Source organism: Pan paniscus, chromosome 1 (assembly GCF_029289425.2).
Source record: "Pan paniscus chromosome 1, NHGRI_mPanPan1-v2.0_pri, whole genome shotgun sequence".
NCBI lineage: Eukaryota > Metazoa > Chordata > Mammalia > Primates > Hominidae > Pan > Pan paniscus.
In genome coordinates this window covers 132,970,743-132,997,360 of record NC_073249.2, presented here as the reverse complement: position 1 = coordinate 132,997,360, position 26,618 = coordinate 132,970,743, and the positions used below count along the sequence as shown (strand labels likewise).

Below are 26,618 nucleotides of genomic sequence, written 5' to 3'. Positions count from 1 at the left end.
AATTGCTTTTTATGTTGAATGGGGCCCTCAAATCAGATAAAAAAGAAAAAAATCTACTGCCCTGATCATACATAAATTGAGAGAGAAAATTATCTTCTGTCCCTAGTTAATATCTTCTACAGGGAGCCAAGATAAAAAGCATAAAAGGATTTCTTCTTACCTGCTTCTTATAAGAGCAGGATACGTTTTTACCAAGAAGTCGGAGATGTTCCTGTCCGTCAGGTCTTGTAGAATTTCCGTGCTGCGCTGTGTTCTCTGAGGCAATGAGACACCCACGTTAATTACCTTGGAACTTGAGGACTTACAAGTAGTTTGTGAAACTGCTTGTTCTCTTCCAAAAATTATTTACGGATTGAGCTGCTGAGAAAATACTAAATAAAGTACTGGCATCTCCCTAGTTCTCACTTCAATGATGTGTAACTCATCTTTGATGCCTCCTTTTTCGCCAATCCATTGACAAGACAGAATGGCGTCACTCCAAAACAAATCTCCAATCCATCTGCATTTCTCCAGCTCCAATACTGCCACGCTACCCAAGCCACCACCTAGACCACTAGAGAAACTTCCACACGGGTCTGCCTGATTCTGTCCTTGGTCTGCCAACTTCCGTTTTCCACCCAGCAGCCAGCTTGAACTATAAAAATGTAAACCCGAGCACCTCAGTCACCTTGCTTACTTATCCACTCCAATAAACCCTGGGATCAAATCTCGACTCACTACCAAGGCCCATGTGGCCGATGTGTGTGGCCCTGCCCCTCTCTGAGCTCACCTGCCACACTGCCCTCCCTGTCTCTCAGCGAGCACCTCTCTCTCCTGGCGCAGCTTTGTGCTTGGCTGTTCACTCTGCCTGGGAACTCTACCTGTAGACCCTCTCATGGCTCGCTTCAAATTTTATTCCTCGGAGAAATGTTCCTGGTTCCAGTCACTCTGTATTGTCATGTACTGTTGTGTTATCTTCATAGCTCTCATTTCCATCTGAGAGTTTCCTCCTGATGGATCTGTTTACGTATTTGTATCTGTAATCCCCCGTAGGATATCATTTTGGTGAGAGCAGGGACTTTGCCTGATTTGTGAGCTGTTGTGTCCCCAGCACCCAGAATAGTGCGTGGCATACAGATGACACAGTTGATTTGTGACATTAATGAAAGAATTTGAATAGTGCCTTACAATTTACAAATCACTTTCAAAATACATCTAGGACTGGAAGCTAGTTCATCGAAATATTTTGGAAAATTCAAAGGTGCATGGGTTTGTCCACCAGGTGGCAATATTACTGCAAATCTGGGAACACATTCCGCTTACATTCTCATAAAAGCATTCACTCTGTCAAGGGTGCTGCCCAGAAGTAGTTGAGGGGATTTTGGTGGCATTACACCGCCGTTATTGCGCACCATTCTTTCCTTTTCATACACTTTCTATCTCCTCCCCCTGTTTTCCCATTTGACTTTCCTCTTCTTTAATTCACTCTTTTCACCTTGTTTCTCTCTCTCCTGCCAGGAGGAGAGCTGGCACCTACCGAATGCTCCCTGTGTGTCGGGCACTATGTTAAATGCCCTACATACACGATCTCACTTCATCCTGACACTCTTTGAAAGAAGAATTTTTAGCTTAATTTACAGACAGAGAAACTGAGGTTCAGAACAGTTAGCTGACTTGCACTGACTGGGCTGCAAACTTGCAGGTGGGTGGCCCAGGGCCTAGGAACTGAATCTGCCTCTGTCTCCTCCTTGCTCTTTTCACTGAGTCACCTGCTTCTCAAGCTGAAAGTGGCACTCAGACACCCGCCAAGCTCCCCTGGTGGAATCCAGGTTGGAAAAATTGCTGCTGGCTGGGATAGCTTATGATAAATTGTTTTATAAAAGTTCTGCCCAATAAAATATTTGTGTAACCCTATCTCCACATATACTAGAAGTCAGGGACAGAGTGCTTCCCTCACCTCAGGACCCACCACATTCAAAGAATGTTAGAGCAGGGAGGGTCCCTAGAGATGACCACATTGCCCCATTTCCCAGATGAGAACAACTGATTGTCTCTGAATCAGGCCCACACCCTCTGGACTTATTCCAGGCTGAATGAGGGATTGTGTTTGAGTGGCTAGGGTGAGCAGATGTGAATAAGAGTGTGGGTTTGTGAGTGTGTGTGTGTGAGAAAGAGAGAGAGAGAGAAAGATTGAGAGAGAATGAGAAAGAGATTGAGAGAAAGAGAGAAAGAGTGAGAGAGAGTGAGAGAGAGATTGAGAGAAAGAGAGAAAGAGTGAGAGAGAAAGAGTGAGAGAGAGATTAAGAGATAAAGAGTAAGAGATAGAGATAGAGACAGAGAGATTGAGAGAGAAAGAGAGAGAGAGAAAAAGAGTGAGTGAGAGAGACAGAGAGCGCACAGCTCCTGTGCATATGCGTGGCATTCAGTTTTGCTCCAATGGAAGGCATGTATAATAGTGAGGAAATGCAGAAGTGAAAGAAAATGGCAGGAACTGGCTTGCCTTTTTCCAGGACTTTGGCTGTTACATTTTGTCCAGGGACCAAGGACCAACACTACTGAAAATAAGTTTCTAAGCTGGACAGACAGCATGGAAGTAAGGGTTCGTTTAGGAAATGAAACACCATGTAGGTAGGCTTGGCCTCCCCTCCCTCGCCCTGGCCAACAGCTCAGGGTACAGTATCACAGCCTTGACGTCCTGATGCTGGAGGGTTTTGAGTGGAGGCAGCCACAGGAGCCCTCAGCATTGACAGCAAAGCAAACAAGCAAAGCTTCCTCTTGGGGCACAGAGGACTGAGACAAGCTCCTCGGGTCCTTCTTTTGGGATCCCTATGATGCAGCGGATGAGCTGTGATTCAAAGAGAGAAAATATTGCTTGAGAAATATAAAGATACATACTTTAGAATATAAAAAAGAGCAGGGATCGGGTGTTCTTGGCATAGAACCATTGATAAACCAGACTGTGATAGGTGCTGTGGCAAAATCTAGTTGCTCCCATTATTTGCTCCTCCCTGCTGCCTTAGCCATAGCCTTTTTTGTTGGGTTTGTAAGTGGAAGTACTATGTGGGAACTTCAGAAAACCTTCCCTAAACATAGCACATGTGCACACTCTGCCCTCTGTTTTGCTTCATCCCTCTTCCATTCCGCTGCCTGGAAGGCAGCTCCTGCCTTATTGGCTGATGAGGCTGAGGCCTGTTTAGTGTGGAGGAGAAAGAGAATAGAACATCGTGCACCACCCACGTAGACTTTTAGATGAGTGAGAAACAAGTTGCGTCTTGTTTCATCTGCTGTTAGTTTGGGGTTGTCATCACTTGAGTTGAATCTAATTCTAAATAATTCCTTGCCCACATGATTTCATTAAATCCTCATAATAATATTATGAAATAAGCAGTTATTCCCAATTCACAGGTGATAAAATTAAGGTTCAGAGAGGTCAAGTAGTCCACCTGGGGCTCTCCGTGTCCCATACCTGTGCTTTCCCACTGAACTGCATAGCCTGTTTGGGAACAGTTTATTCATTGACAAATCATTGGACAGGGCCGTCTAAGGCCCAGCCCTGGCAAGTCAGCTGGGAGGCCCATTATCAACCAGGGACACAGCCTTCTTTGATGTCTCTAAATCCCCCAGGAGATGCTCACTGTAATCTGTTCTGGACTTTAGAACTCCCAGGACAGGGTGCTGCTCAGAGCCAAGATCATTAATGTCCCTGCAAAAGATGGATGCTGGCTGTGCATGTATTTGTGTACATACCTGCAGATGCTGGAGACACAGCACATGGAGAGCTTCTTAATTAAGACTGTTAATAAGTGTGTAAACACATTTGCATTTGAATGTACATCATAGCATTGCTTATAATGGTGAAAACTAAAAAACCTAAGTGGCCAATAATGGGAGATCAGTTAATTTAAAGTAACTTTAGGCCAGGAGCAGTGGCTGACGCTTGTAATCCTAGCACTCTGGGAGGCAGAGGTGGGTAGATCACTTGAGGCCAGGAGTTCAACACCAGCCTGGCCAACATGGTAAAACCCCGTCTGTACTAAAACTACCAAAAAAATTAGGCGGGCATGATGGTCCATGCCTGTAATCCCCACTACTAGGTGGGGCTGAGGCACAAGAATTGAATCTGGGAGGCAGAGGTTGCAGTGAGCCGAGATCACACCGCTGCATTCCAACCTGGGTGACAGAGAGAGACTCTGTCTCAAAAAAAAAAAAAAAAAAAAAAAAAGGAAATTCAAACAATGGGATAATATACAGATATTAAAAGTGATGCAGATGTCTATTTATTGACATGGATGCATGTTCATAGTAAATTATGCAGTAAATCAGATTTCAAGACAATATTTGGAATATAATCTGTTTGGGTGGCTGCAAACCAAACATTATCTGTGGTTATATCCAAGTGATGATTTTTTCCTTCTGACTTACTGTGTTTTCTAATTTTTCTATAATGAGCACATATGACTTGTTTAATTTTTTTTAGTGCTTAAACACATTTTTTCTACTAGATCAAATAGGAAGTATCTGGTGGAAAATGAAGCTTTTGGTGAGTGGCTTCCTCCAGTTGGCAGCCACAGCGCCCTGTGGGGAGCCCCTCCCAGAGGGTGCAGGGAGTTTGGTTTAGTCCCCTACTCAACTGCCAGTTTGAAATGTTAGTTTGTGAGAGACTCAGGAGATACCAGGGACTCCCCTAGTCCCTCTGTGGCAGGCAGACCTGGGGCCCCGTTGTTTGGGGGTCAGGTACCTGGGGGGGCGGGAGGCCCCCGGCACCCTCGGGGCACTCTGGCAGCATGGTGAGCTTCTCCCTGGTGCTGCACCTGCAGGATGGTGAAGGGTTGGCCTGTGTCCATTTCTGCTTCTGGAACAGCTGGGTGATGTTTGGGGACACAGAAGGAGTCTTCCAGGGTGTTGAGTTGCCACAGGGGTACTCCCTCATGGAAGACAAGAAAATATTCCATAATCAGCCCCAAAGTTGCTGACAAATCCCTAGGCATAAGAAATTGTGCCCAACCCTTTCCTCCTCCTCTTTAGACCCAGGCCCTTTCTTCTTATTCTCTTGGAGGCTGATTTCCACTCAAGCAATATCAAAACTAGGGTTTTGTGACTGACTAGGTGTGGGGCTGGGGAATAACCATCTCTAGCTTGTGGATCGTTTTGTCTCCCTTTTTATTCCTAGCAGCTCTAGCTGTTGAGAGACACAGCAACCAAAAGAGGAATTTGAAATTAGTCTGTTTTGGTCCTTATTGACAGCTTTGAAAAAGACTGAGGGAGAAAAGTTAAAATTATATTGAACTTTTAGGATTCCTGGTGGATGTCAATGGCCTTCGCTAACTCCCTTCTCCAGACTCACAACTATCACAAAGTACTGGTCACTGTGTCACTCATGCCATTCAAGGCCCAATCACACAATAGCATAACCCTATTTCCCTCCCTCCCTGCTCAGAGGCCTTTCAAATAAGTTATGGGGAATCATCTGTCAACTCAACATAGAACTTCTATGCTGAGAAATATAGAGCTGTCCAGTGGTGCGGGGGCTTCCTAGGTGGTAGTGAATGTCCCCGCACACAAGTGTGGAAGGAGAGGTTGGTTGGGGGAGTGCTGGTCAGAGACATGGAAGTGACCAGCAGAGCAGGATTGAGTGGGGCCTCCCCAACGCCTGCCATCTTGAACCCACCGTCGGGTCCTCCCAGGGGAGCTAGTCTTCTTAGGACAGGGGCGCGTAGGCACTTACGGAAGCCACCCTTCCTTCAGGCAGCGGTTGCCAAAGCCTGGCTTATTCAGGAGGACGTCTGCAAGTACCGTGAACTGCTCACTGCCCGGTTCATCCATGCTAGACAGAGTGAGACATGTGACTGGGACAGAGCAGGCGCGTGCCAACATCATGCAACTCAGAGCCTTTACTGGATAGCTGCTGTGTGCCAGGTATGTATTGGAGGCACTGAATGCTGCCTTGGGATGGCGCTAGCTCTCCTGGGAGTGCGGTAGGCTGCCCGAACACTCGCAGTGGTCTGATGGCATGTCACCTATGCCTCTAAAAGATGGTGCTTCAACCCACTCACCTAAGCTTTGCATTCCTTTCCCCATTCGTCCTTCCCAAGCAGTCCTGCCTGTCCACTAGGATCACCTTTCCAAGCAGTGGCAGATACATTAAGTTCCTTTCTGCAGGCAGCCCAAAGACCCCTCCCCTCTCTCATTGGTGAAGGTCCCAGTGAAGTGGGAAGGTCAGGGCCCTTCTAAGCAGCATGTGACCCAGGTGCCCCAAACCCACAGAGGAGAATGGTGACCCCGAGTCCGCGCACCTGAAGAAGGTGTACTGCTGCCCATATATCCAGGGGTGAAGGGTCAAAGCGGGGTATTCGCCAAAAGGAGGGATAACGATAGAAAGCATCAGAGCCAAAAACACAAAGGTAGCCGGGAGCACGATCTGTGGGAGAATAGACATGGAATAAACATGACTGTGGCATGGAGATGTCACACGTGCACGTGCACACACATCTTCATTCTTTTAAACATTTATCCTGCAGCCTCCTAATCAGCCCCTGGTGGAGAGGGTTGGGCTTCTGGGGGAACATAATAAGCAGGGTGTGCAAAGGTAAGATGTGTAGAAGAAAACAGAATGTTCTGGTGGCCACTGAAGAATCTGAATGCAGCCCAGTGTTCAGCCAGACTTCAAAGGGCATTTCAAAGAGCAAGTCACGTGACTCACTGTTCTTTAAACCAGAGCTTCTTTTTCTAAATTAAAAAACATTAAAAGAAAAAAGAGGGCAATGACTTTGATATGTAGGGTCACTGCAAAAATGAATGAAAACATGACTTTATCCCTCACTGTAAAAATAAAAACAATATTAACATTTTCACTATTATTCTATTTTCTTTGCTAAGGGAGGTCCAACTTACAAAGAAAATTCATGTTACCAAGAATCAAAATAAGGGTTTGGAAAGCAGGAAACAAAACCAGCAGAATCTAAAGAGGGTGCTCCTCGCTGAGTTATAACCCATGCCTGAAGGAACACTCAGGAGAGGAGGGGAAGGCTGGGAGAGGAGCCACTGAGCTCAGCTAAACACCGACCGACAATAGTACCTGCGCCAGGAAGTCCTTGTGGCTGCGGATGGTGTGTTGGAATCTCTTGACCAGCAGCGCCTGCACATGCTGGAGGACCAGCTGTGTCCCCGTGTTGAGCTGCGGGCCTGGGCACTCTGGCTCTGGGGGAGGCTGGCCCTCTAGGTGAGCAGCCGGCGCCCCTGGGGAGCAGACATTGGAGTCCTGGGGTGTCTGTCCAGTTTTCTCTCTGGGACCCAAGCAGGGGTGTCGGGGGTTGACGTTTTCTCTTTTCTGCTGAGCGCCACCTGTTTTGAGAGATTGAATTAATAATTTGGAAAATGCCTATAAGGTCTGGATCTCTAATGCCATTTTTTTTTCCCTTACAGCATTGATTTTCCTCTTCATTTAAGTCAGCAATGAAATACCAGGCTGGTAGCTTAATCATCTTTATAAAAATCTATTTCTAGTGTAAATTACTTATACAGAGAAATTGTATAGATTCACCTGAAATTGCCTTAAAATTCTCTATTAACATTAAAGAGAACAAAATAGCTCTAAAAGCATTGACATGGAGAAGTTTAAAATACGTAACTTGGTTAATAAAAAAACAAAACTGGCTGGGCACGGAGGCTCACGCCTGTCATCTCAGCACTTTGGGAGGCTGAGGTGGATGGGTCATTTGAGGTCAGCAGTTTGAGACCAGCTTGACCTACATAGTGAAACCCCCTCTCTACAAAAATACAAAAATTAGCCAGGCATGGTGGCAGGCACCTGTAATCCCAACTACTCTGGAGGCTGAGGCAGGAGAATCACTTGAACCCAGGAGGTGGAGGTTGCATGAGCCGAGATTGCAAGACTGCGCTCCAGCCTGGGTGACAGAGCAAGACTCCTTCTCAAACAGCACAAAACAAACAAAACAAACAAACAAACAAAAAAACTAAGGTGCTGGTCAATATGTGTAATACACTCACATTTATGTTTAAAATTCATGTATCCTACACAAAGAAAAACTGACATCTTATGTACACACACACACATAATTGTAAAACTCTGAAAGAATGTCCACCGACTGTCAGCAGAAGCTCTCCCTGGGGAGGCAGAGTTGGGTAGAAAGGGGAGAGGAAGTGGGAAGCGAGACTTTAGCCTTTTGTGTATTATATGAATTTTTAAACAACAAAATACATTCACCTATTACCTGTGTACTTAAACAAATGAAAAATCAGAGTTGATGTGGTTCTTTCTGAATTCTTAGAGGATACTGAGAAGTGGTAGAAAAAGTAATGAACTAAGAGTTAGGGGACTGAGGTTTGAATATGGATTCTTACAAGATACATAAATTTGGGGAATTGACTCAATCTGCCTAAATCTGAGTTTTCTCAGACTTCTTATCTGTAAAATGAAGGCATGATGGCTCATGCCTGTAATCCCAGCACTTTGGGAGGCCAAGCCAGGAGGATTGATTGACCCCAGGAGTTTCAGATCAGCCTGTACAACATAGGGAGACCCTGTCTCTACAAACAACTAGAAAAGAAATTAGCCAGGCACGGTGGCGTGTGCCTGTAGTCCCAGCTACTTGGGAGGCTGAGATGGGAGGACCCCTTGGGCCCAGGAGGTCAAGGCTGCAGTGAGCTATGATCGAGCCACTGTATTCTAGCCTGGGTGACAGAGCAAAACTCTATCTCAAAAAAAAAAAAGAACATTTCACAGGATTGGTTTGGAAATTTAAATGAGATAACACATGGGAGCATGCTCTAGAAACCATTGCAAGTTGTCGGTTATGTTGAAGCTATAGTTTATAGTCACTGATTAATGCTCATTTGCCGAACAACTATTGCTGGACATGGAGAGCCTAGAGGACTGTTGGTTGTTCCCCAGCTGCTTTCTTAACCCTCCTCAAGTCCCCCAGGACAAGGACAGTTGTAAAGGGAATTGGGTCAGCTCAGTCATCCTTTCAACTACATTTACCTATGATGTGCCAGGCCTGGGATGCGAAGGCTGGGTGGCAGCCCCAGCCCTGGCACCTGCACTCAGAGGGGCGAAGTTCTGCAGGTTCTCGGTGCCAGAGCCCCAGTTCTGCAGGCTCCTTCTCCTGATCTGGGCTCAGATTTGATGTCTTCTATGGCTGGCCCTCCCTCTGGGAGGATCCCTACTGCCCCTCCTCTTTGCTGGCTGATATCATCTCAAACCTCTGAGCTTTGATCTCTCCCTGAAGGCTCCATCCTGACTGGAGCCCACTGACCTGGCCAGAGCTAAGGGTTCCAGGCCTATTCAGAATCGCCAGTTTGTCCCTAGCTATCTGCTGCTTTCTAGTTACTGACTATGAGCCACCCCTTCAGAAGTCGCATTGACCCTTGTTGGAGGCTGCGCAAATGTTTCTTATGATTAGGCATAATTGAAATCTGTCAGTAACAACATGAACCTGTGATCAATTAAGCAGCTGACCCAATCATTACCTCCTGCTCCTTCCTCCTGCTACCCAATAAATAATGAAGGGCTGCAGAAGCTTAGGGGGCTGCCTTTACTCATTAGAAGCAGGGAGCCCTTTTCTTCTTCTCTTCTTCTCTCTTCTTCTTCCCGATGCTAGCCTTTCCTTAAAATAGTTACTTTGGTTTTTTTGTTATCATTTCCATGTTGATCCCTTTGTTCAGTCTTGTAATGATGTTCTCAGGCAGTAACAGTAGTAACTGCTGTAATGATGGTCTCACGTAGTAACCGTGGCAGTCAGCCACAGACCCTCTCCATGCCACGCATTGTGTGACCCCAATGCACAGCTACAGGTTCATTTAAACACTGGAGACAAGATCAGAAAATGTCATCCTCTAAGACTGAGCTAACTCAAAACAAATGTACTTAGCCATCTGAAAAGTGGCTGAGAGTGTGGCATTGAGCATCCTAGATTACAGAGCTAAGACCAGAGAGTGGGACCCAGTGGTCTGGGTGACTTTAGGCAAACCCTCCAACCTCTGTGAGCTCAGTTCCCCCAAGATGGGGCAGACCCCTGCCCTGCCTGCTTCATAAGATTACAGTGATAATCAAATAAGACAATGGATGTTAAGTGCTTTGAGGTAAGAGATGGTTTGTAAACATTTAGTTTAGAGTTGCTAAGTCTTAATCAGTGATCGTACACTGTGTTATAAGTTGGCAAGCATTAACTCACTTAATTCTCTCAACAATGCTACAGGTAGATGCTATTATTATCTCCATTTTGCAGATGGGCAAACAGGTACAAAGAGGCTAAGTACTTACCCAAAGCCAGTTAGTTTGCAAATTATGAAGCTCAGGTTTGATGTTTGGTCGGCCTCACTCCAGAGGCTACACTCTTACCCACTCCCCTTGACTGTATCTTTGGAACATCCTGTTCTATGCCTATGCTGACTAAACAGTCCTCTGATGTGTAATTTATTCTCCTGAGAGGGCCTATTTATCAAGAAGGAATATTCTGCACAGGTAAAAGGCCGTAAGTCTTGAATCCAGCAAAGCTTCTGATATAAATTAGCATATTTTCATTCTGGTCTTGGTTAATATGAGTCTTTGACATTGGGTGAGCTGAGATTATTCAATTTCTGTGTCAGCAGAGCTTGAAAGAAACTTGGGTTCTGTGGTGAATTGCTGCTGTCCCCTGGAGAGGACTGCTTCCTGCCCCACACCCATTGTGCCAGGACGACTACATCTTTTGGCCACCACGTGATGTACTGGGATGAGCTGAAGCATATCTGGGCTGGTATATGTGTCCATTGATAGTTCTAGGCATAGTAGATAGATGTTTGGGATCACTTATGAAGAAAGATGAAAACCAAGTTATCTTAAGAGCTGATTCCAGAATCCCCATAGAAAGGAAACACTCCAACAGGAAAATACTGAAATATGCCACACTGGAAAGAAGGAGGTAACTGGTGGTTTAGGAGGTGTTAGGAGCCCAGGGGCAGCAAAGGAGAATCGCTGCAAAGCTTTGCCTGTACCAGGGGAGGATTTTACAGTATGGGTGGACACCTCGTGTTCTATCAGAAGTGGTTTCTGTTTGTGTGGCAGGTAATCCTTCCACACATCTATCTCCCCACCCTCCACCCTCTGCTGTAAACTCTGCTACACTCACACATGCTTTGTGTGGCTGTGGGTTTGATAAAAGTTCATGGAAGGAGCTAGTTGGTGCCCAGGCTGACACATGTAGAAGAGAGACTTCTAGAATCCACAGGAATTTTGGTCCCCATGTTTTCAAAACCCATAGACCACTAAATAAGGGTTCAAAATGATTTTATGTTGATCTCAAAGGGGCCAGGAGACTGCCATCTGAGTTGTATTTGATAAACATTAAGGACTCTGCCAGCTGTCACTCATGCAGACAGGGATGGATCAGAGGCCTGGTGGAGATGACAGGAGGAGATGAGGATGATGACGTGGCAGGCTGAGAGACTGGGGATACAGCATGAGGAGCTGAGGGATGAAGCTACCAACCTGACCTCCATAAGAATCCTCATTCATCCAAAGTGTCCCCATCTAGACCTAACTCAGTCTGTTATTCCTTTGTCACTCAAAGCCTTCTAGGATGCAAAATATCTACTACTGGGGAGTCAGATACTATGGAGGAGTATTTGCCTGCTTTGTTGTTTCATGACTTTTTCCTTAGACTTTTTTTTTTTTTGAGATGGATTTTGCTCTTGTCGCTCAGGCTGCAGTGCAGTGGCACAATCTCTGCTCACTGCAATCTCTGCCTCCCAGGTTCAAGTGATTCTCCTGCCTCAGCCTCCTGAGTAGCTGGAATTACAGGTGCGCGCCACCACACCCAGCTAATTTTTGTATTTTTAGTAGAGATGGGGTTTCACCATGTTGGCCAGGCTGGTCTCAAACTCAGGTGGTCCATCTGCCTCGGCCTCCCAAATTGCTGGGATTACAGGCATGAGCCACTGCGCCCGGCCCCTTAGACTTTCGAGAGAGAACTTGGGAGGGAGGCGAGGAAGGGAACAAGCCACACGCTCCAGCATCATACCCGCAAACAGAGTTCCTGAATCAGAATCCTCTGTGACCTTCAGAAAAATCTGTCAAGAAGAAAAAAAGAGAGAATTTTGTTTAGTCATTCTTATTCTCAGAAAAATCTAACCCAAGCTCTGTTTTGTTGGGTATTGCTTCATAATGGGAAGAAAATCCATTACGACTCTATCTAAGAACATCATCTTCTATAAATACAAAAATGTAAGCACACAGTAACCACAAGTACATAAAATTTGTATGCGTGCAGAGATGGGGGAACTATGCCAAAAATAAAGATAGTTGCTATGCTTGGGTGGGGAACGATGGCTTTTTGCTTTTACAAAACTTTGCTCTAATGTTAGACTTTTTCAAAGAACTGCCACTTCTGGCACTTGACAGAAACCAGCTGGAATCTCTACTTTACCTCTTCCAGGGGAGTGTCAGAAATTCCAAAACTGCTGAGACCAAGGTCAGCCAGCGTCTCCTCCAGCTCTCTGAAAAGGCTGGCATATGCTCTGTGCTTGAAGTTCTTATTTGGAAGAAGGAAGATAAGTTCTTGACCAATGCACTCCACCAGCTTTGCCTCTGGAACATGGTGGAGAACTACATCCATCAGCTCATTTACATCCCCTAGGACAAGAAAAAAGACTGATGCCAGCTCTGTTTTCCAGAAACTGGAAGACTGTGAGGTTACCCAGATTTCCTACTTCTCTCCACTTCCCCTTTGAAGAAGAGGTATTTTGTATCTCGGCAGTGACTCTTTCAGAGGACTGATGCTCCATCAAGTCTGCTTTTAGCTTAGTTGGCCCTGAGATCATCATTGAGAGGCAGAGGGAAACGGAAGCAAAGTCCTCCCGACTAGCTAGCTGTGCAACCTGGGGGCGGAGGTTGGTGGGGGGGTCATGCAACTTTCCTGTGCCAGTTCCTCCTCTGTTCAACCAAATGCTCTGTCCCCTCAAGCTATGTTATGTTGGGTGGGTCACATTCGACTTTCCTCATCTGTGAAAAGGGGAAAATACTGGTATCCACTTCATTGTTGTTTTTGAGGACTGGATGAGTCAAACTACACAAAGCAGTTAGAGAAATACCTGGCACATAGGTGAGTGCTGGCTGCTATTATTATCCTTTACATCATCTCGGTAAGAAATCTCTTACTCATGGTTGTTTTTCATTCTCATTCACTGAAAACTTGAGGGCTAAGTCAAAGTTGTTTTCATTTTTCTGGTCTGTCACCAGCTATGGGGGACTTGCCCAAGACACAAACCTGGAACCGGTGACCAAGCTGAGTGAGAAGTACCTTCCCTAAATCACACACACATGCCTACTCTAACTTCTCAGAAGATTGCACAGTTTCTCTTGGGGTTGCACCTGCCTCCACAAACAAAACTGAATCCTCAGGTCACAGGAAATGCAGAGCGGGGGTTGAGAAGCCATGGAGAGAGGCTGGGGGAGAGGGTAGGATATGCGGTGCGTATCATAGACTGTGAACAAGTGTCAGGTATCAACTGTTTATCTGACACATGTATACAGTCAGAATTGAATTTTATGTACAAATGTGTATTACTTTAAAATTAAAAATCTAACTGTGAAAACCTCACTTGCATGCACTTGAAGAGAGAGTTCTCTCGCACATTGTCTTGAGAGGCAGGTCAAAGGGAGAGGGATTCCAGGACTCAAAACATGACTCTTCAGAAAGCAGCTCTCAGAGTTGTGGACACCCAGTAGGTTCTTTTCTTTTTTTGTTGTTTAAAAAATGATCCATATGAAGGGATTTCATGGTTTTCAACCAAAATCCTTCTGCCTAGCCGGATTGGAAGTCTTGCTTTATGTCAAATCTGCAAGTTGGACTTGATTGTCTTTAGCTCTGAGATGACTTCATACGGAGGCTGGAGAGTCCTTTACGTTAAGGAAGCAGCTCTGCCCTAATAGCTCTCCAGGGGTCATATTCATTGTTCTTTTAGGAAGGAAATTGAACCCAAAGCTGCTGGATTCCCAGGAATTGTGTCTTAGGCATGTGTCAGCCTTTCCAGAAGTAGCTCTGTAGGTCAGCAGGGCTTTGGGCATCTGGGAGGGAGGTCTGTGAGTGTGTGTGTGTGGTATGTGGGTGTGTTTAAGTGAAAAGACTTTCAAGGAGCTAACTGGAGATTCAAATGATTTTCCCTTTCTTATTTGGGGCATAACTATTTAGTGCATTTCCCACCATTCACAGCATTCCGATTCTATACAAAGAAAACCTTTATTTAGAAATAAAGTAATTTAAAAAAAAGAATCATTCAGCCACGCAGGCCCTGTTTCCAATCTGATTTTGGCAAATCACAGTAACTTAACATATTAGTATCAATTTAAAACAAATATAAACTTCTTGACCAAGGTTCAGAGAGCGGGGAGATAGGTACCCACAGCAAGGCAGGCTAGGAGAAAGACCCAGAAATGTCATCCTAAAAAGATGTTTTCTGTTCATCACAGGGTCTCTCAGTGTAAAGAGAGGGCAGGTGCATGAACAGTGATGATGCCTCTCTGGGCATGTTCCCTCCAGTTGTAATGATCGGACAACGCAAATATTGCCCGGTTCTCTTGCTTCACCAGATTTCAGTTAGTAAATTCTTAACATTTGAAAAAGTTTGTGCTAAATAGAAAAATATGCCTTTTCTTTGATAAGCAGATACTTTCCCCATTCATTAACCTGCATCAGTATGTAAGTTTAGTTTTGCTCCTGTGTGGGAATACTCTTCTCACACATTCTCTCACATAGAGAGGGGATAGCCTCTCCACTGCAGCTCCCTGGAGATGGGGGCACCCCTGAGAGCTTCAGTGCATCCTAATTAAAGGGAGAATCACTGGGAAATTGGGAAGCTGAGGGGAGAATCAGGAGTGTAACAGGGATGTATGCTGTTTCCAGACTTGCCATCCACATGTGCAATCTCTGACTCCACAAGTTCACTGGAAGAGCCGTGCATCACCATGCTTCCACTAGAGGGCGCCATGGCACACATGTAGAAGAAGCTCTCCCCAGACACTAAGGAATGTGGCCTGGAGCCAGGGCAGGGGGACCCCAGGAATGAAGGCTTACTAAGGGTAAGAGCACAGAGTGTATTCCTCATTAAAGGGAGAGGGCCTTTAGGTGCATGACTTTTAAAATCCCTTTGGGAATGAAGGAAGAAGGAAGAGGAGAAAGAAGCTCAAAGCAAAAGAACAACTGTGTGACCTGCAGAAGTCCACAGTGTTCTCTTTGCTCCCATTAAAATGCATCACAACAGGACACACCCAGCAATACTGGGAGATGGCTGCCAGACAGGAACCCAAGTATGGCCCGTCCAGTCCTTACCATCCAGGACTTGTTCTGGAGTTAGGTCATCGACGTGGGCTGGACATGTGGTGGAGAAACCCTTAGACGAGCAGCTGCAGGTCCCCTGCAACAGATGGATGGGATGACTGACAAGATGCACATTCCTTCCATGACAGCCTCTCCCTGATGCCAGCTGCTGTCACCGCCTGCTTTATTTATTTCTCACTGCCAAGTGTAGTCAACACATTTTTTTCTTCACTGTTTAATCTGTTAATTCATCTGAGCATTTTGAGGGTGTAGTCGCTTGATTTTATCCTAGAGAGTGTGTGAGTCACACACAGAGAGAAGCAGAACCTCCAAGGGTCCCTTTGGCTTGTCATCAATTATGTGGCAGCTGTAGGTTCTGCCTGTGGGAGACATTCTGTGCCTCCCTCCCCGTGGATGGACACAGGAAATCCCAGTGGCAGCCAGACACTTAAACCAGAGGCATAAATAATGCTGCCATATCATAATCATGACCATCTGAATGTGAGCAATGCCTGTTCTTAAGAAGCCCAAAGCACATTTATAATACTTTATCTCATTTATCTTCACATCCCTAAGAAGTAGAAGCAGAGGTCTTTAGCTTCATTTTCCATGTGAAGAAGAAAAAAATACTAAAAAAAAGGAGGAATTAAATAATTTGCCTAGGATGACACAGTTTGTTCACTTCGCAGCACAGACATAAAACTGGGTCTCCCGATGTGCTGAAGTGGTCTCTGCTGGTTGGTATTTTTTGCCTTCATCATTTTTATGTTATAGCACCCAAGGAGGCCTCTTCTTAGTTTTCACTTACCACTGAAATTCAGGTTTAATTAGGGAATATTAATGTTGAAATGAAGCTTAACCAATTGCTCTTAAAACAGCCTAACCTTACAGAATAAGACACTCACTTCTATGTTGCACCAAACCGTACCAAACTGGTGTGTAATCTGGCATGTAATACTTGCAGACCATTTAAAGCTAGTTGTTTCATTTTGGCTAAAGCATCTCTGTAGGAGGAGGCTTCAGAATGTGTTCATTGAAATCTTCTGCAAATGGTCCCAGAACAAAGACACTGATTCTGGTGGCGAGAGCCTGTGTGAGTAGCCATGTCTGGAGTGGCAGCCCCGTGCTGTGTGCTCCTTCTCACCCAGGCCAGGGTCCTTCCCTGGGCAGACACCTACCTCACTGCCTTTCCTTTGGCTCTGGATGTTTTTCATCTTGCGCACCAAGGTTAAGTACAAGCCCGTGCCAAAGCAGTTCTTCAGGAAGAGTGGGGTGCCTGAGCAGTAGAGCCTTCCCTGGGCAATGATGGCAATGCGGTCCCCAAGGAGGTCGGCCTCGTCCATGTGGTGGGTGGACATGATGATGGTTCTGCCTGCAAGGTAGGGGCCAGGGCAATCACCAGGCCTGCCCTGGGTTGGGCATTGTTGGTAAAGGGTGTACAGCAATTTCCTGGCTATATAGTTGCAAAAATCAGGAGTTAACTAAAAAAAAACCCAAGGGAACTAATTCAGCAGCAAATTCCAGCATATTAGGACAATAATAACTAACATTTCATAGCTTCCTACATACTGTAAAGCATTGCCACACACAGTGTCTCTGTATCCAGCATAGGATCTGATTCAAATAAATCTCTATATTAGGGGCTCATGTATTATGGTCAGCATCTAGGGAGTTTCATACGTACATTTTCTGGATCATTAAGCTCTGGATTTATACTCTTCATAAAGAACACACACGTGCATACTCTCACTAACTGGAGATGTCATTAACAGAAAACAGCAGGCCGGGCACGGTGGCTCACGCCTGTAATCCCAGCACTTTGGGAGGCCAAGGCGGGAAGATCACCTGAGGTTGGGAGATCGAGACCATCCTGGCTAACACGGTGAAACCCCGTCTCTACTAAAAATACAAAAACAATTAGCTAGGCGTGGTGGCGGGCACCTGTAGTCCCAGCTACTCAGGAGGCTGAGGCAGGAGAATGGCTCGAACCCGGGAGGCGGAGCTTGCAGTGAGTGGAGATTGCGCCACTGCACTCCAGCCTGCGTGACAGAGCGAGATTCTGTCTCAAAAAAAAAAAAAAAAGAAAAGAAAGAAAGAAAATAGCAATGAGGATTTCAGGATGACAAACCCTCAGAGAAAGGCACGGGGCAGCGCTGTGTGAGTAGAGCAAGGGGGAAAGCTCTGGCTTGACCACAGGGTTGAACCGTGCTGTTACCTCTATGGGCACTCAGCTCTGCTTGCTGTCTCTTCTGATCTGAGCCCCTTGTCTGAGAGGTGCCATGACAGAGGAGCCACTTCCATCTGTGGCCATCCTCTGGAGCACTGAATGCCCAGCAGGTCACCCTCACACTGGTCCTGAGTGGTCATCTGACAGCTACGGAGCTTCTAGGTATGTTTGCAGGTGACCTGGGTCCCCATGGTCAGAGAAGACATTCACCTAGAGTAGCATCCATTATTCCAGACAGAAGGGCTGCAGGTCAAGAGAATTTTCTAAAATATTTTGGGAAGTAGGTTGCATCATCAGTGATTCTCTGTTTATATTTGTAAAAACCTCAGGAGGCTTTAGCTGGAACTTAGATTCACCAAGTCACTGATAAACCCCCTTCTGAGTGTAGTCATTGTGGTTCCTGTACTCAGCTACAAAATGGCAGGTGAGAGAGTGGGGACCACAGCTAGGGCTGCAGTGAGAGCCCAGGAGACTGAGCAGCGGCTGTTACCTGAGCGATACTTCAGGAGCAGATCCCAGATTGAGCGTCTCGAGTAAGGGTCCACCCCAGAGGTGGGTTCGTCCAGAATCACCACCTTGGCATCTCCCACAAAGGCAATGGCAACCGACAGCTTTCTCTGCATGCCACCTGGAGGCACAAGAAGGACAGGAGAGTTAAGGGGCTGTGGAGGGTGAGGAAGAGAAAGGCCCAGGGCAAGTGGCATTGTGGGGGTACCTTAACCCAGCAGTGGTTTGGTGCTGCCTCTTAGATGTTTATAGCGTTCAAAGCCCTAATACTGTTCAGGCTTTGTAAATGCAGAAAGGGCAACCCTCACCTCCTCGGATCAGACCCTTTGAAGACTGTTCAAACACATCAATCGCAGGACAAATAAAACCCAGGCTGCTGTGAGACAGTGCTCTGCAGGGAAAATGATCTGGGGGCTGCTCTTAGATTTTTGGTGTAACTTCACAGAGGTGTTCCCACCCTTAGAAGCTCTCCTGCTCCAAGCCTCCCCCGCCTCCTGGGTGCACTGGGGAGCCATGGATTTGCCATCTGTGGCCCTGTCTCCATCCAACTCTGAGCACCTGATAGGTCCTGAGCCTCTTCATTCCGCTTGTGGTGGAGGCCTGTGTCCTCCAACATGGCTTCCATCTCCAGCTGGGCCTCCTCCTGGGACTTTCCTTTCAGCTGGGCATAGAACAGCATGTGCTCAGCCACCGTGAGGCTAGGAGGATGGGACAACGAGAAAAGCAGTGGCTTAGCACTTCCACTTCCAGCAGCCGATCTTACAGAAATAATTGAGGACAAGTATTCTTGATTTGGCAATCAAGATGCTCACTGTGGTGGTGTTTATGATACAATACAAAAATAGCAGACCCTGCTCCAATATCTAATAAGAGGATGGCTTACATAGTTCATTCATACAATGGAATAATCTGTAAACATTAAATATTATTTTATAGAAGAATATGTAATGACATGAAAGATGTTCCTGATATCTGATGTTTAAAAAAGCAATCCTTTTTTTTTGAAAAAAAAGTCAGGTTATAAAATTGTATGCATAGTTTTACTATTCTTTATGATTTTGAAGTATATGTGTTTATCTATCTATACATGTATAGGAGAAAGTTCTAAAAAATTATATACCAATGTTATAACTCAGCGGTTATCTCTGAGTAGTGAAATTACAGGTGACTTTTATTTTCAATTTTTTGTTTACCTATATTTCCTTCCTCCCTCCTTCCCTTTCCTTCCTCCTTCCCCTTCCCTTTTCCTCCCTCCCGTTCCCTTCTTCTCCCCTCCCTCCCTCGCTTCCTTCCTCCCTGCCTTCTTTCCTTCCTCCCTTCCTTCCTTCCTTCCTCCCTTCCTTCCTTCCTTCCTCCCTTCCTTTTTTTTCTTTCACAATGACTATGCATAGCTTCTTAGATAAGAAATAAAAGATATCTTATTGGGGAAAAAAAGTAACTGAAAAGCCCCCTGAAAAGTTTGCCTTTCAGGCCGTGGCTTCAACAGGAAAAAGGGACAATGGTCCTCCTGTCTTTGGTCCCAGAGAGGAAGTACTTCAGGGCTGCACAAGGGGCTCGGGGATCGATCAGCTGCTCTGTCAGAGTGAAGGCAGCCTCACCCTTCTGAGGGAGGAGCCCTCAGCTCTGAGCAGCAGAGGCAGAGTCCCATATTCTCAGGGACAATTCTCACTGCAAGTAGGACAAAGGACTTTAAACATAGGGGAAACCAAATAAGAGTCTGTATCTCTGCCTGTGCCCAGGCCTGGCACCCCTGAGCTGGGCTCTAGAGAAGTGTGCTGGGGGCAGAGGTGAGGAGAGGGGATGGGGAGGTCTCAGTTCCTGTGTCGCTTACTGGTGGAACAGGATGTTGTGCTGTGGACACATGCCAAGGCTCTGCCGGACTGCATCCAGGCTGGTTTCAATGTCCCTTCCCCCAACGAGCACAGTCCCAGAGGTTGGTGGCAACAGACCCGTCAGGATGGACCTGCAGAACACAGGCGTCAGTGGCAGAAGAGATGGCCTTTAGCAACATGCCTTAGGAGGGCCACCCCGACACCAGGTTCAGTGAGAACTCTCACAGATTCCTGCCTGGGGCTGTCAGTCAAACTCAAACCCCTATTAGCTGTGGGGCCCCCTTAGCACCACCGTATACATCCAGGCCCTAATGCAGAGGGCCACCTCTGCCATCCTTCTCTGCTTCTACTTGTTTCATGGTGCTCCCAGGCCAACGCCGAGGGCCTTTGGGATTCCCAGCCTCAAAATGTTCACGTGCAGTCACAGGTGTCCCCAGCTCAGCCATCACGGAGCCTGGTGTTGGAGAGGATCAATAAAAGGTGTTCGGTGCATGACTCAAGGCTTTGCCTCCTGGGTGAGCAGTCATGGCTATTGAAAAGCCAGGTGTCATCATCATAAAGCCCGGGTAAGGTCTTGATGAAGGCCAGAACCCTAAGCAGTCCTAGGCATTTGCTGATTAATTGATCGAAGCCAGGCATGGGAATTACCACCACCAATATTAGCTTGGGATCCAAAACATAAAAAGCCTCAGAGCAATGGTGGGCTTTTTTTTTTTTTTTTTTTAAATGGGAACTATGACTCCCATGTCCTTAGGTTGTTGTAAGGCTTAAATGAGTTAATACACTTACAACATTAGAACAGCGCCAGCATAAAGTAAAACTCAAAAATATTATTACTGTTAGTATTAAACATTGTTTTAACCCCTGGGGGAAGTTGCATGTCAGCAGCCGATGAAGTAATGTGTTTGCCTTTGCGGAGCCCTGGGGTCCTGGAATTTGCTTCCAGCTCTCTGACCATATCAGTTAGCATGGAGAGAAAGCAGATGGATGCAGGGCCGCCACACCCAGCTCTGTCCCTGAGTTCTGATACCATCTCAGGCTATCTGAACTTGTCCTGATGGAGAAGCCGAAATCTCCGCGATCAACCACTAGAGGGAAACAGAACCAATTAGAATGGCATCGGCCCCACATTCCATTCACACTGAACCGCCCTAGAGAACATTCCATCACAGGGTGTACACGCTGTTGTTCCTTCCTGGGGCTCTCCAAAGGACTTGAAGACTGTGTCACGTGGGTTCGCTGCCCCCTGCGAGGTCCGTGTCTGCTGCTCCTTGGGAAACCATGGCGGGCCGTGTTCTCCTCTCAGCAGATGGCGCTCGGGTCCCTTGGAGGAGAGTGGGGCGCCTGCGGAGCTAAGAGATCCACGCAGAGCCCCTTTGCCTTCCCTGCCCTGACCTTCTGTTACCAGGCGGTTACTCCACAAGCCCCTCTAGAGACTGATTCTTTTTTCACTTTCTCCAGAACTACCACTAACCCTCATCAGCTGATGTTGAAGCCTGCCTAATGATTGGTAGGAAAAGGAATGTTCCTTGAAAATAGCAGGACTCCGCCTGGTGCGGTCGCTCATGCCTGTAATCCCAGCACTTTGGGAAGCTGAGGCGGGCAGATCACCTGAGGTCAGGAGTTCGAGACCAGCCTGGCCAACATGGTGAAACCCTGTCTGTACTAAAAAAAAAAAATAAAAAAATACAAAAATTAGCTGGGCATGGTGGTATGCACCTGTAGTCCCACCTACTTGGGAGGCTCAGGTGGGAGAATCGCTTGATCCTGGGAGGCGGAGGTTGCAGTGAGCCAAGATCGCACCACTGCCCTCCAGCATGGGTAATGGAGTAAGACACTATCTCAAAAAAAAAAAAAAGAAAGAAAAGAAAAGAGAAAGGAAATAGGAGGACTCTATAGCTTCCATGCACATGATAACAGTGGCCATGACTTGATCACCACCATGGACTGTTGGGATGGGGGGAAAGACTCAAGGTGTGAGAAACAAGAGGCAACTGTGGTGCCTGGCTTTTGCCCCCGCTGAGCCATGACAACTCGGTGGCTTCAGGAAAGTCACTTCAACTCTCTGAATGAATGTCCACTTCCCCGGCACACAAAAGGGGCAATAAACGTATTCTACCTCCCCCTCAAGAGAATACATATTAGTGAGCTTTGAATACTGCAGAAAGCTTTTACACATTTTTGGGGCCGCAGATATTTGTCACTAAAATTTGTGGGAAAGAGTAGACAGCCGCTGATAGGGAAAGACTAAGCCAGGAAATGACAGGCTAGCATGGCAGCCAGCTTCTCTGCTGGAAGACTCACAAGGTGGTGGTTTTCCCAGCTCCATTGTGGCCCAGGAATGCAGTGATCTGGTTCTCGTAGAAGGTGATGTTCAGACGGTCCACAGCTGGCCGGCCATAGGGCTCAAAAATCTTTACCAGATTCTTCACGCATACCCCAGGAATCCACCCTGGATGCTCACGTTCAAAGAAGGAGTCTTGGAGGAAAAAAAATGAACATGATGTAAACATAATGCCTAATTACATGGCCCCAGGGCTCTTTCTCCAGGCCCTTGTATTCTGCCTATAACATCACCTGCCCCTGTGGCTTCGGCTATCACCGTTGCAAGGAAGACTCCAGAATAATAATAGTAATACTAGCATCAAACGTTTATACAGCACCTCCTATATGCCAGGCACTGCTTCGACTGCTTTACACAAATTACCTCAATATACTCTTATAATGGTCCTAAGGGGTAGACATTTATTAGGCTCATTTCCATAGTCCAGGAAACCTTAGACACAGAGACATCAAGCGTCCTATTAAGGACACATAGGCATGAGTGGCAGAGTTGGGATTTGAACCCAGAGCCCATGCTTGTCAGAATGCACTGTCTATAGGGAGAGTTGGCCCCAAGCCCAACCTTGGTCCTAGGCCCTCATTGCCAACAGTCCACGGGGCATTTCCTCATGAATTTCTAGAAGCGGCTTAGGTTCTTCATCTTCCCAAAACAACGTCTGCCTTCAGATTCTCCCATGACCTTTTCTGGACCGCCATTCTCTTAGTCACCTTGGCTTGAATCTTTGAGTTGACTTTGACTAAGGCTTCTTGCTCCTCAGAACTCCCAGAGTTTTCCAATAGGTGGGTAGGGCAGTCCACGCTTCCTCATCACCATCCCTCAAACCCCACTCCCCTCCTTCTTCCTCCCATGCCCCCTCCAGTGCAGACCCTCACCGAGTGCTCTCACTTCTCCCTGACCTCCCATCTCTCCCTGCTTCATTTCACCCTATATGGCACAGCTTAATTTGTCATCTTAATACTGTAGCTCTAAGCATTTGTTTCCCTAGGGGGAAAAAGTCCACTGTTTCTTCTATCCGTGCCTCCTGGCCTTGCCTGCAACTGAGGTGGAACCAGTCCCCAGCCTCCTGATTTCAGCTTAGACTTTCCACTGTGGGAGGAGGATCTTGCCAGAGGCACGGTGTACTGCAGTCTAACTCTGGGAGGGGCTGCAGGTCTCTGGCTTTAGTTTTATGAAATGGCCCCTGGGGTGGGCTGGAGGGATAAAGGCCAGACCCTCTCCTGCCCTGTCAGGCAGAGCCCAGGGGCTGTGCTGCCTGTCTAAACCCAGAGCATTTTGGCCACAGAGAAATGCGTATGCTTAGGGAATGAAAAGCCTTGGGAGAAATACAGAACTAGTTTAAGAGAGAAGATGAGGGCGGCAAAAGCCAGGAAAACAAAACTTGTAAATCTGGGTCGTCAGTTTAGGGATTATTAGGTAACTTCCACTGTCAGGAAAGGCTTCTGATGGTTTCAATGAATGGCCTTCTAGATTTGTAAGCCGTAAGTGAAGTGTAGTCAGATCCCCTGGAGTCTCTTTCCCCCTGGACACAGAAGCATTTATTTTTGTCTTTCCTTATAGCTCATATCCGCTTTAAGTCCCAGTGACCAAAGTTATTGTTCTTGCTAAATCCTCGGAAGTCAGCACATTTGTGCAACTCACTTGGGATTTGCCTAACAAGGGCACAGGCACACTACATAGTTGGTATTTGCTTTCTCCAGGAAATATGCGCTAATGTCTGGGCTGAACCATTCATTCCACACACATGCAGATGGACCTCTGAGAAGGGATCTTGTTTAACACTTGTCCACAGAGAGAGTCAGTTTCCTAGGCTTCTTTCCACCCTTGCCATGAGATGTTTTGCTCTGGCCCTCTGCAGTGCTTAGAGCCTTTTCCTCGCCTCTGCTGTGTATTCTTTATCGGGGTTTTACCGTATATTCCTTCTGGGTGCTCTGGATCCTCCGTTTCCTCTGTTAGGGGCTCGGTCTTTTCCAGGGCTCTTTCTTCTCTGGTTGAACACCCTGCACCAATCAGAAGCCAGTGTTACTCTACCACCGGGAGCTGAGAACCAGCAAAGGCAGGAAAGGAGGGGAGAGGTACAGGGAGCAAATGAGTTTCCTAGCCAGCCTCTGACCTGCTCTAGGACTGTGAGGTACTCAAGCCTGATCACACAATCTTTGCCAGAGGAAGATTTATAACAGGAGCTTCAGACTTGGAGAGTTTCCCCTCCTCCTCTCAATGTGCCAGGAGGAGCCCACAGTTTCAGAAACTGTGATTTAAAAAAAATTAAGAAAACCAGGTTTGAATTTGAAATGAGTTAATTTTCTTTAGCCCACCACTGGCACATTTTACTCCAATCCAAAACATGTGAAAGTCATGGCGAACCTTGAGTAAAAGTGTATTCAGGGGCCGGATGTGGTGGCTCACGCCTGTAATCCCAGCACTTTGGGAGGCCAAGGCAGGCGTATCATGAGGTCAGGAGTTCGAGACCAGTCTGACCAACATGGTGAAACCCCGTATCTACTAAAAATACAAAAATTAGCCGGGTGGGGTGGCGCTCACCTGTAGTCCCAGCTACTCAGGAGGCTGAGGCAGGAGAATCGCTTGAACCTGGGAGGCGGAGGTTGCAGTGAGCCGAGATAGCGCCACTGCACTCCAGCCTGGGCGACAGAGTGAGACTCTGTCTCAAAAAACAAAAACAAAAACAAAGTCTATTCAAAGTGCTATGACGGGCAGCCAGCTTAAACTACAGCTTGAATATATGGTTTACCTGAGAAATTCACCTAGATGGGCATTTAAGTATCTTGGAATTAACACCAGGGTTGAGCCTGGTGATGGTATTAATACAAGCCTGGACAAATTGTGAAGTGCGGTATAAACACACGTATTGAACACACACACACACACACACACACACACACACAAACAGACACTTTTTGGCAAACTTGCCATTTGGTTTAAAAAGACATCAGGACATCCTGGAAGGGGAAGAGAAGCAGAAGGGCCAGTCTGCCAGAGAGGAAGGCAGGGGCAGGAGGAAACCACTGTCACCAGGCATCCAAGGGCTCTCGGCCTCAAGTGCACATACAGGAGCAGGGCGAGATTTCTCAATGCAACAGCCACCCAGGGCCCCTCTGTCCCCCGCCCTCTGAAAATGTGCAGGATGTGTGCTGGAGCAGCAGGTAGTGGGCCTGCTGGTCAGGGACCTGCTGCCTCTAGTACTGTTCTTCTATTTCTGCTTCCTGAAGGACTTTTGATTCTATGCCCCACAGTTCCTTTGATCACTTTACTAGCTATCAAACTGCACAAATAGGTAATGAAATAGCAAGAGGAAACATCCTCCTGAAGAGTTTAATCACTGGAATGAGTTTCCTGCCAGGCAATGTATGTGCACGTTCCAGATTTTTGTCCCAGGTGACCAATAGGGGAAGATACTGGATGTCTCCTGGGCTCCATTTTTTATTTTTTAATCTGTGAAAGGAGGGAGGTTGGGTGGAGACACTCAGCTCTTTTCTGGTTTTAGAGAGTTTTAGAAATCCATTTCAGTCCAGCCTATGAGACAGGTGAAAAATATTTGCCTTCCGTTGGCAAACATATTTGTGATTCACTTTTGAAGGAGCATATTTTCCTTATGATTTCTTTTTTTCTTAAGAGGCAGAGTATCTGTTGGGATTGTAGAGAAAAATAAAATGCCCACAAGCCCTGTGTTGAAATTTTTCATTTATTATATGATAATTTTATTATAGTAAAAAATTAACAAGTTTACAGGTAGACAAGTCAATACAATGAAAAAATCCTGAGCTGTTAAAGTGTTGTTTGTTTGACCCAGTGAAAACAAAAGCAAAAAACAAAAGAAAAAAAGAAAAAAAAAACCTGGCCAAGCCCTTTAAAGGCCCTGGACTAATCCCCCAGAGAAAACAAACATCCATCTCAGTGCTTGCAGGATAAGTCCTGGCCCAGGCCCAATAATACAAAGTAAAGAATAGGTAGGTGAGCAACAAACAGATGGGAGAGTGCTTCAGCTCTAGGGGAGTCCCCCGCTTACACCCTGGAATTTCTTTGCTTTCTCAGACCTCACAAAAGAGTCTGTGCTTTTCCCTGCTTCTAGAACTTTCTCTAGCTAGGCCTCCTGTTTGGTTCAGTAGTAAAGGTGCCTTTTACCTAAGATGTGTTGTGGGCAAATGCCCTTTCAGCCTTCTTCCCCACCCCTAAGAAAGATCAACACCAGGAGAATCTGAGGTATTGCCTTGAAGATAACAGCTCTGCCTCAGCCCCAGGAGGAGTCTTCATCTTGGGAGAATAAACTAATTTATATTTTGAAAAGGCAGAGAAGAATAAAAAGGCACAAGGAAGGCAATGGGAGATGAATGCAAAGGTTCCTTCATGATTCCCTGGATTTCTGCTTTATACTGAAAAGCTGCAAAAGTTCTTTGAACCTT

At 46.4% G+C, this 26,618-nt stretch overlaps 1 protein-coding gene across 1 annotated transcript in view; it reads right to left on the bottom strand.

Annotated features, from left to right (window-relative positions):
• Nucleotides 1-26,618, bottom strand: part of ABCA4 (ATP binding cassette subfamily A member 4) — a 128,400-nt gene that overhangs the window by 32,015 nt on the left and 69,767 nt on the right. Inside the window, exons 18-31 of the mRNA XM_034931458.3 lie at nucleotides 24,111-24,200; nucleotides 22,164-22,338; nucleotides 19,859-19,990; nucleotides 18,586-18,725; nucleotides 18,011-18,148; nucleotides 16,472-16,665; nucleotides 15,306-15,390; nucleotides 12,405-12,610; nucleotides 12,000-12,048; nucleotides 7,055-7,320; nucleotides 6,273-6,397; nucleotides 5,705-5,803; nucleotides 4,718-4,904; nucleotides 161-255 (exon numbers count right to left, since the gene is read on the bottom strand). Coding sequence (XP_034787349.3) covers nucleotides 161-255; nucleotides 4,718-4,904; nucleotides 5,705-5,803; nucleotides 6,273-6,397; nucleotides 7,055-7,320; nucleotides 12,000-12,048; nucleotides 12,405-12,610; nucleotides 15,306-15,390; nucleotides 16,472-16,665; nucleotides 18,011-18,148; nucleotides 18,586-18,725; nucleotides 19,859-19,990; nucleotides 22,164-22,338; nucleotides 24,111-24,200 — 1,981 coding nt within the window. The remainder of the gene's footprint in view (nucleotides 1-160; nucleotides 256-4,717; nucleotides 4,905-5,704; nucleotides 5,804-6,272; nucleotides 6,398-7,054; nucleotides 7,321-11,999; nucleotides 12,049-12,404; nucleotides 12,611-15,305; nucleotides 15,391-16,471; nucleotides 16,666-18,010; nucleotides 18,149-18,585; nucleotides 18,726-19,858; nucleotides 19,991-22,163; nucleotides 22,339-24,110; nucleotides 24,201-26,618) is intronic.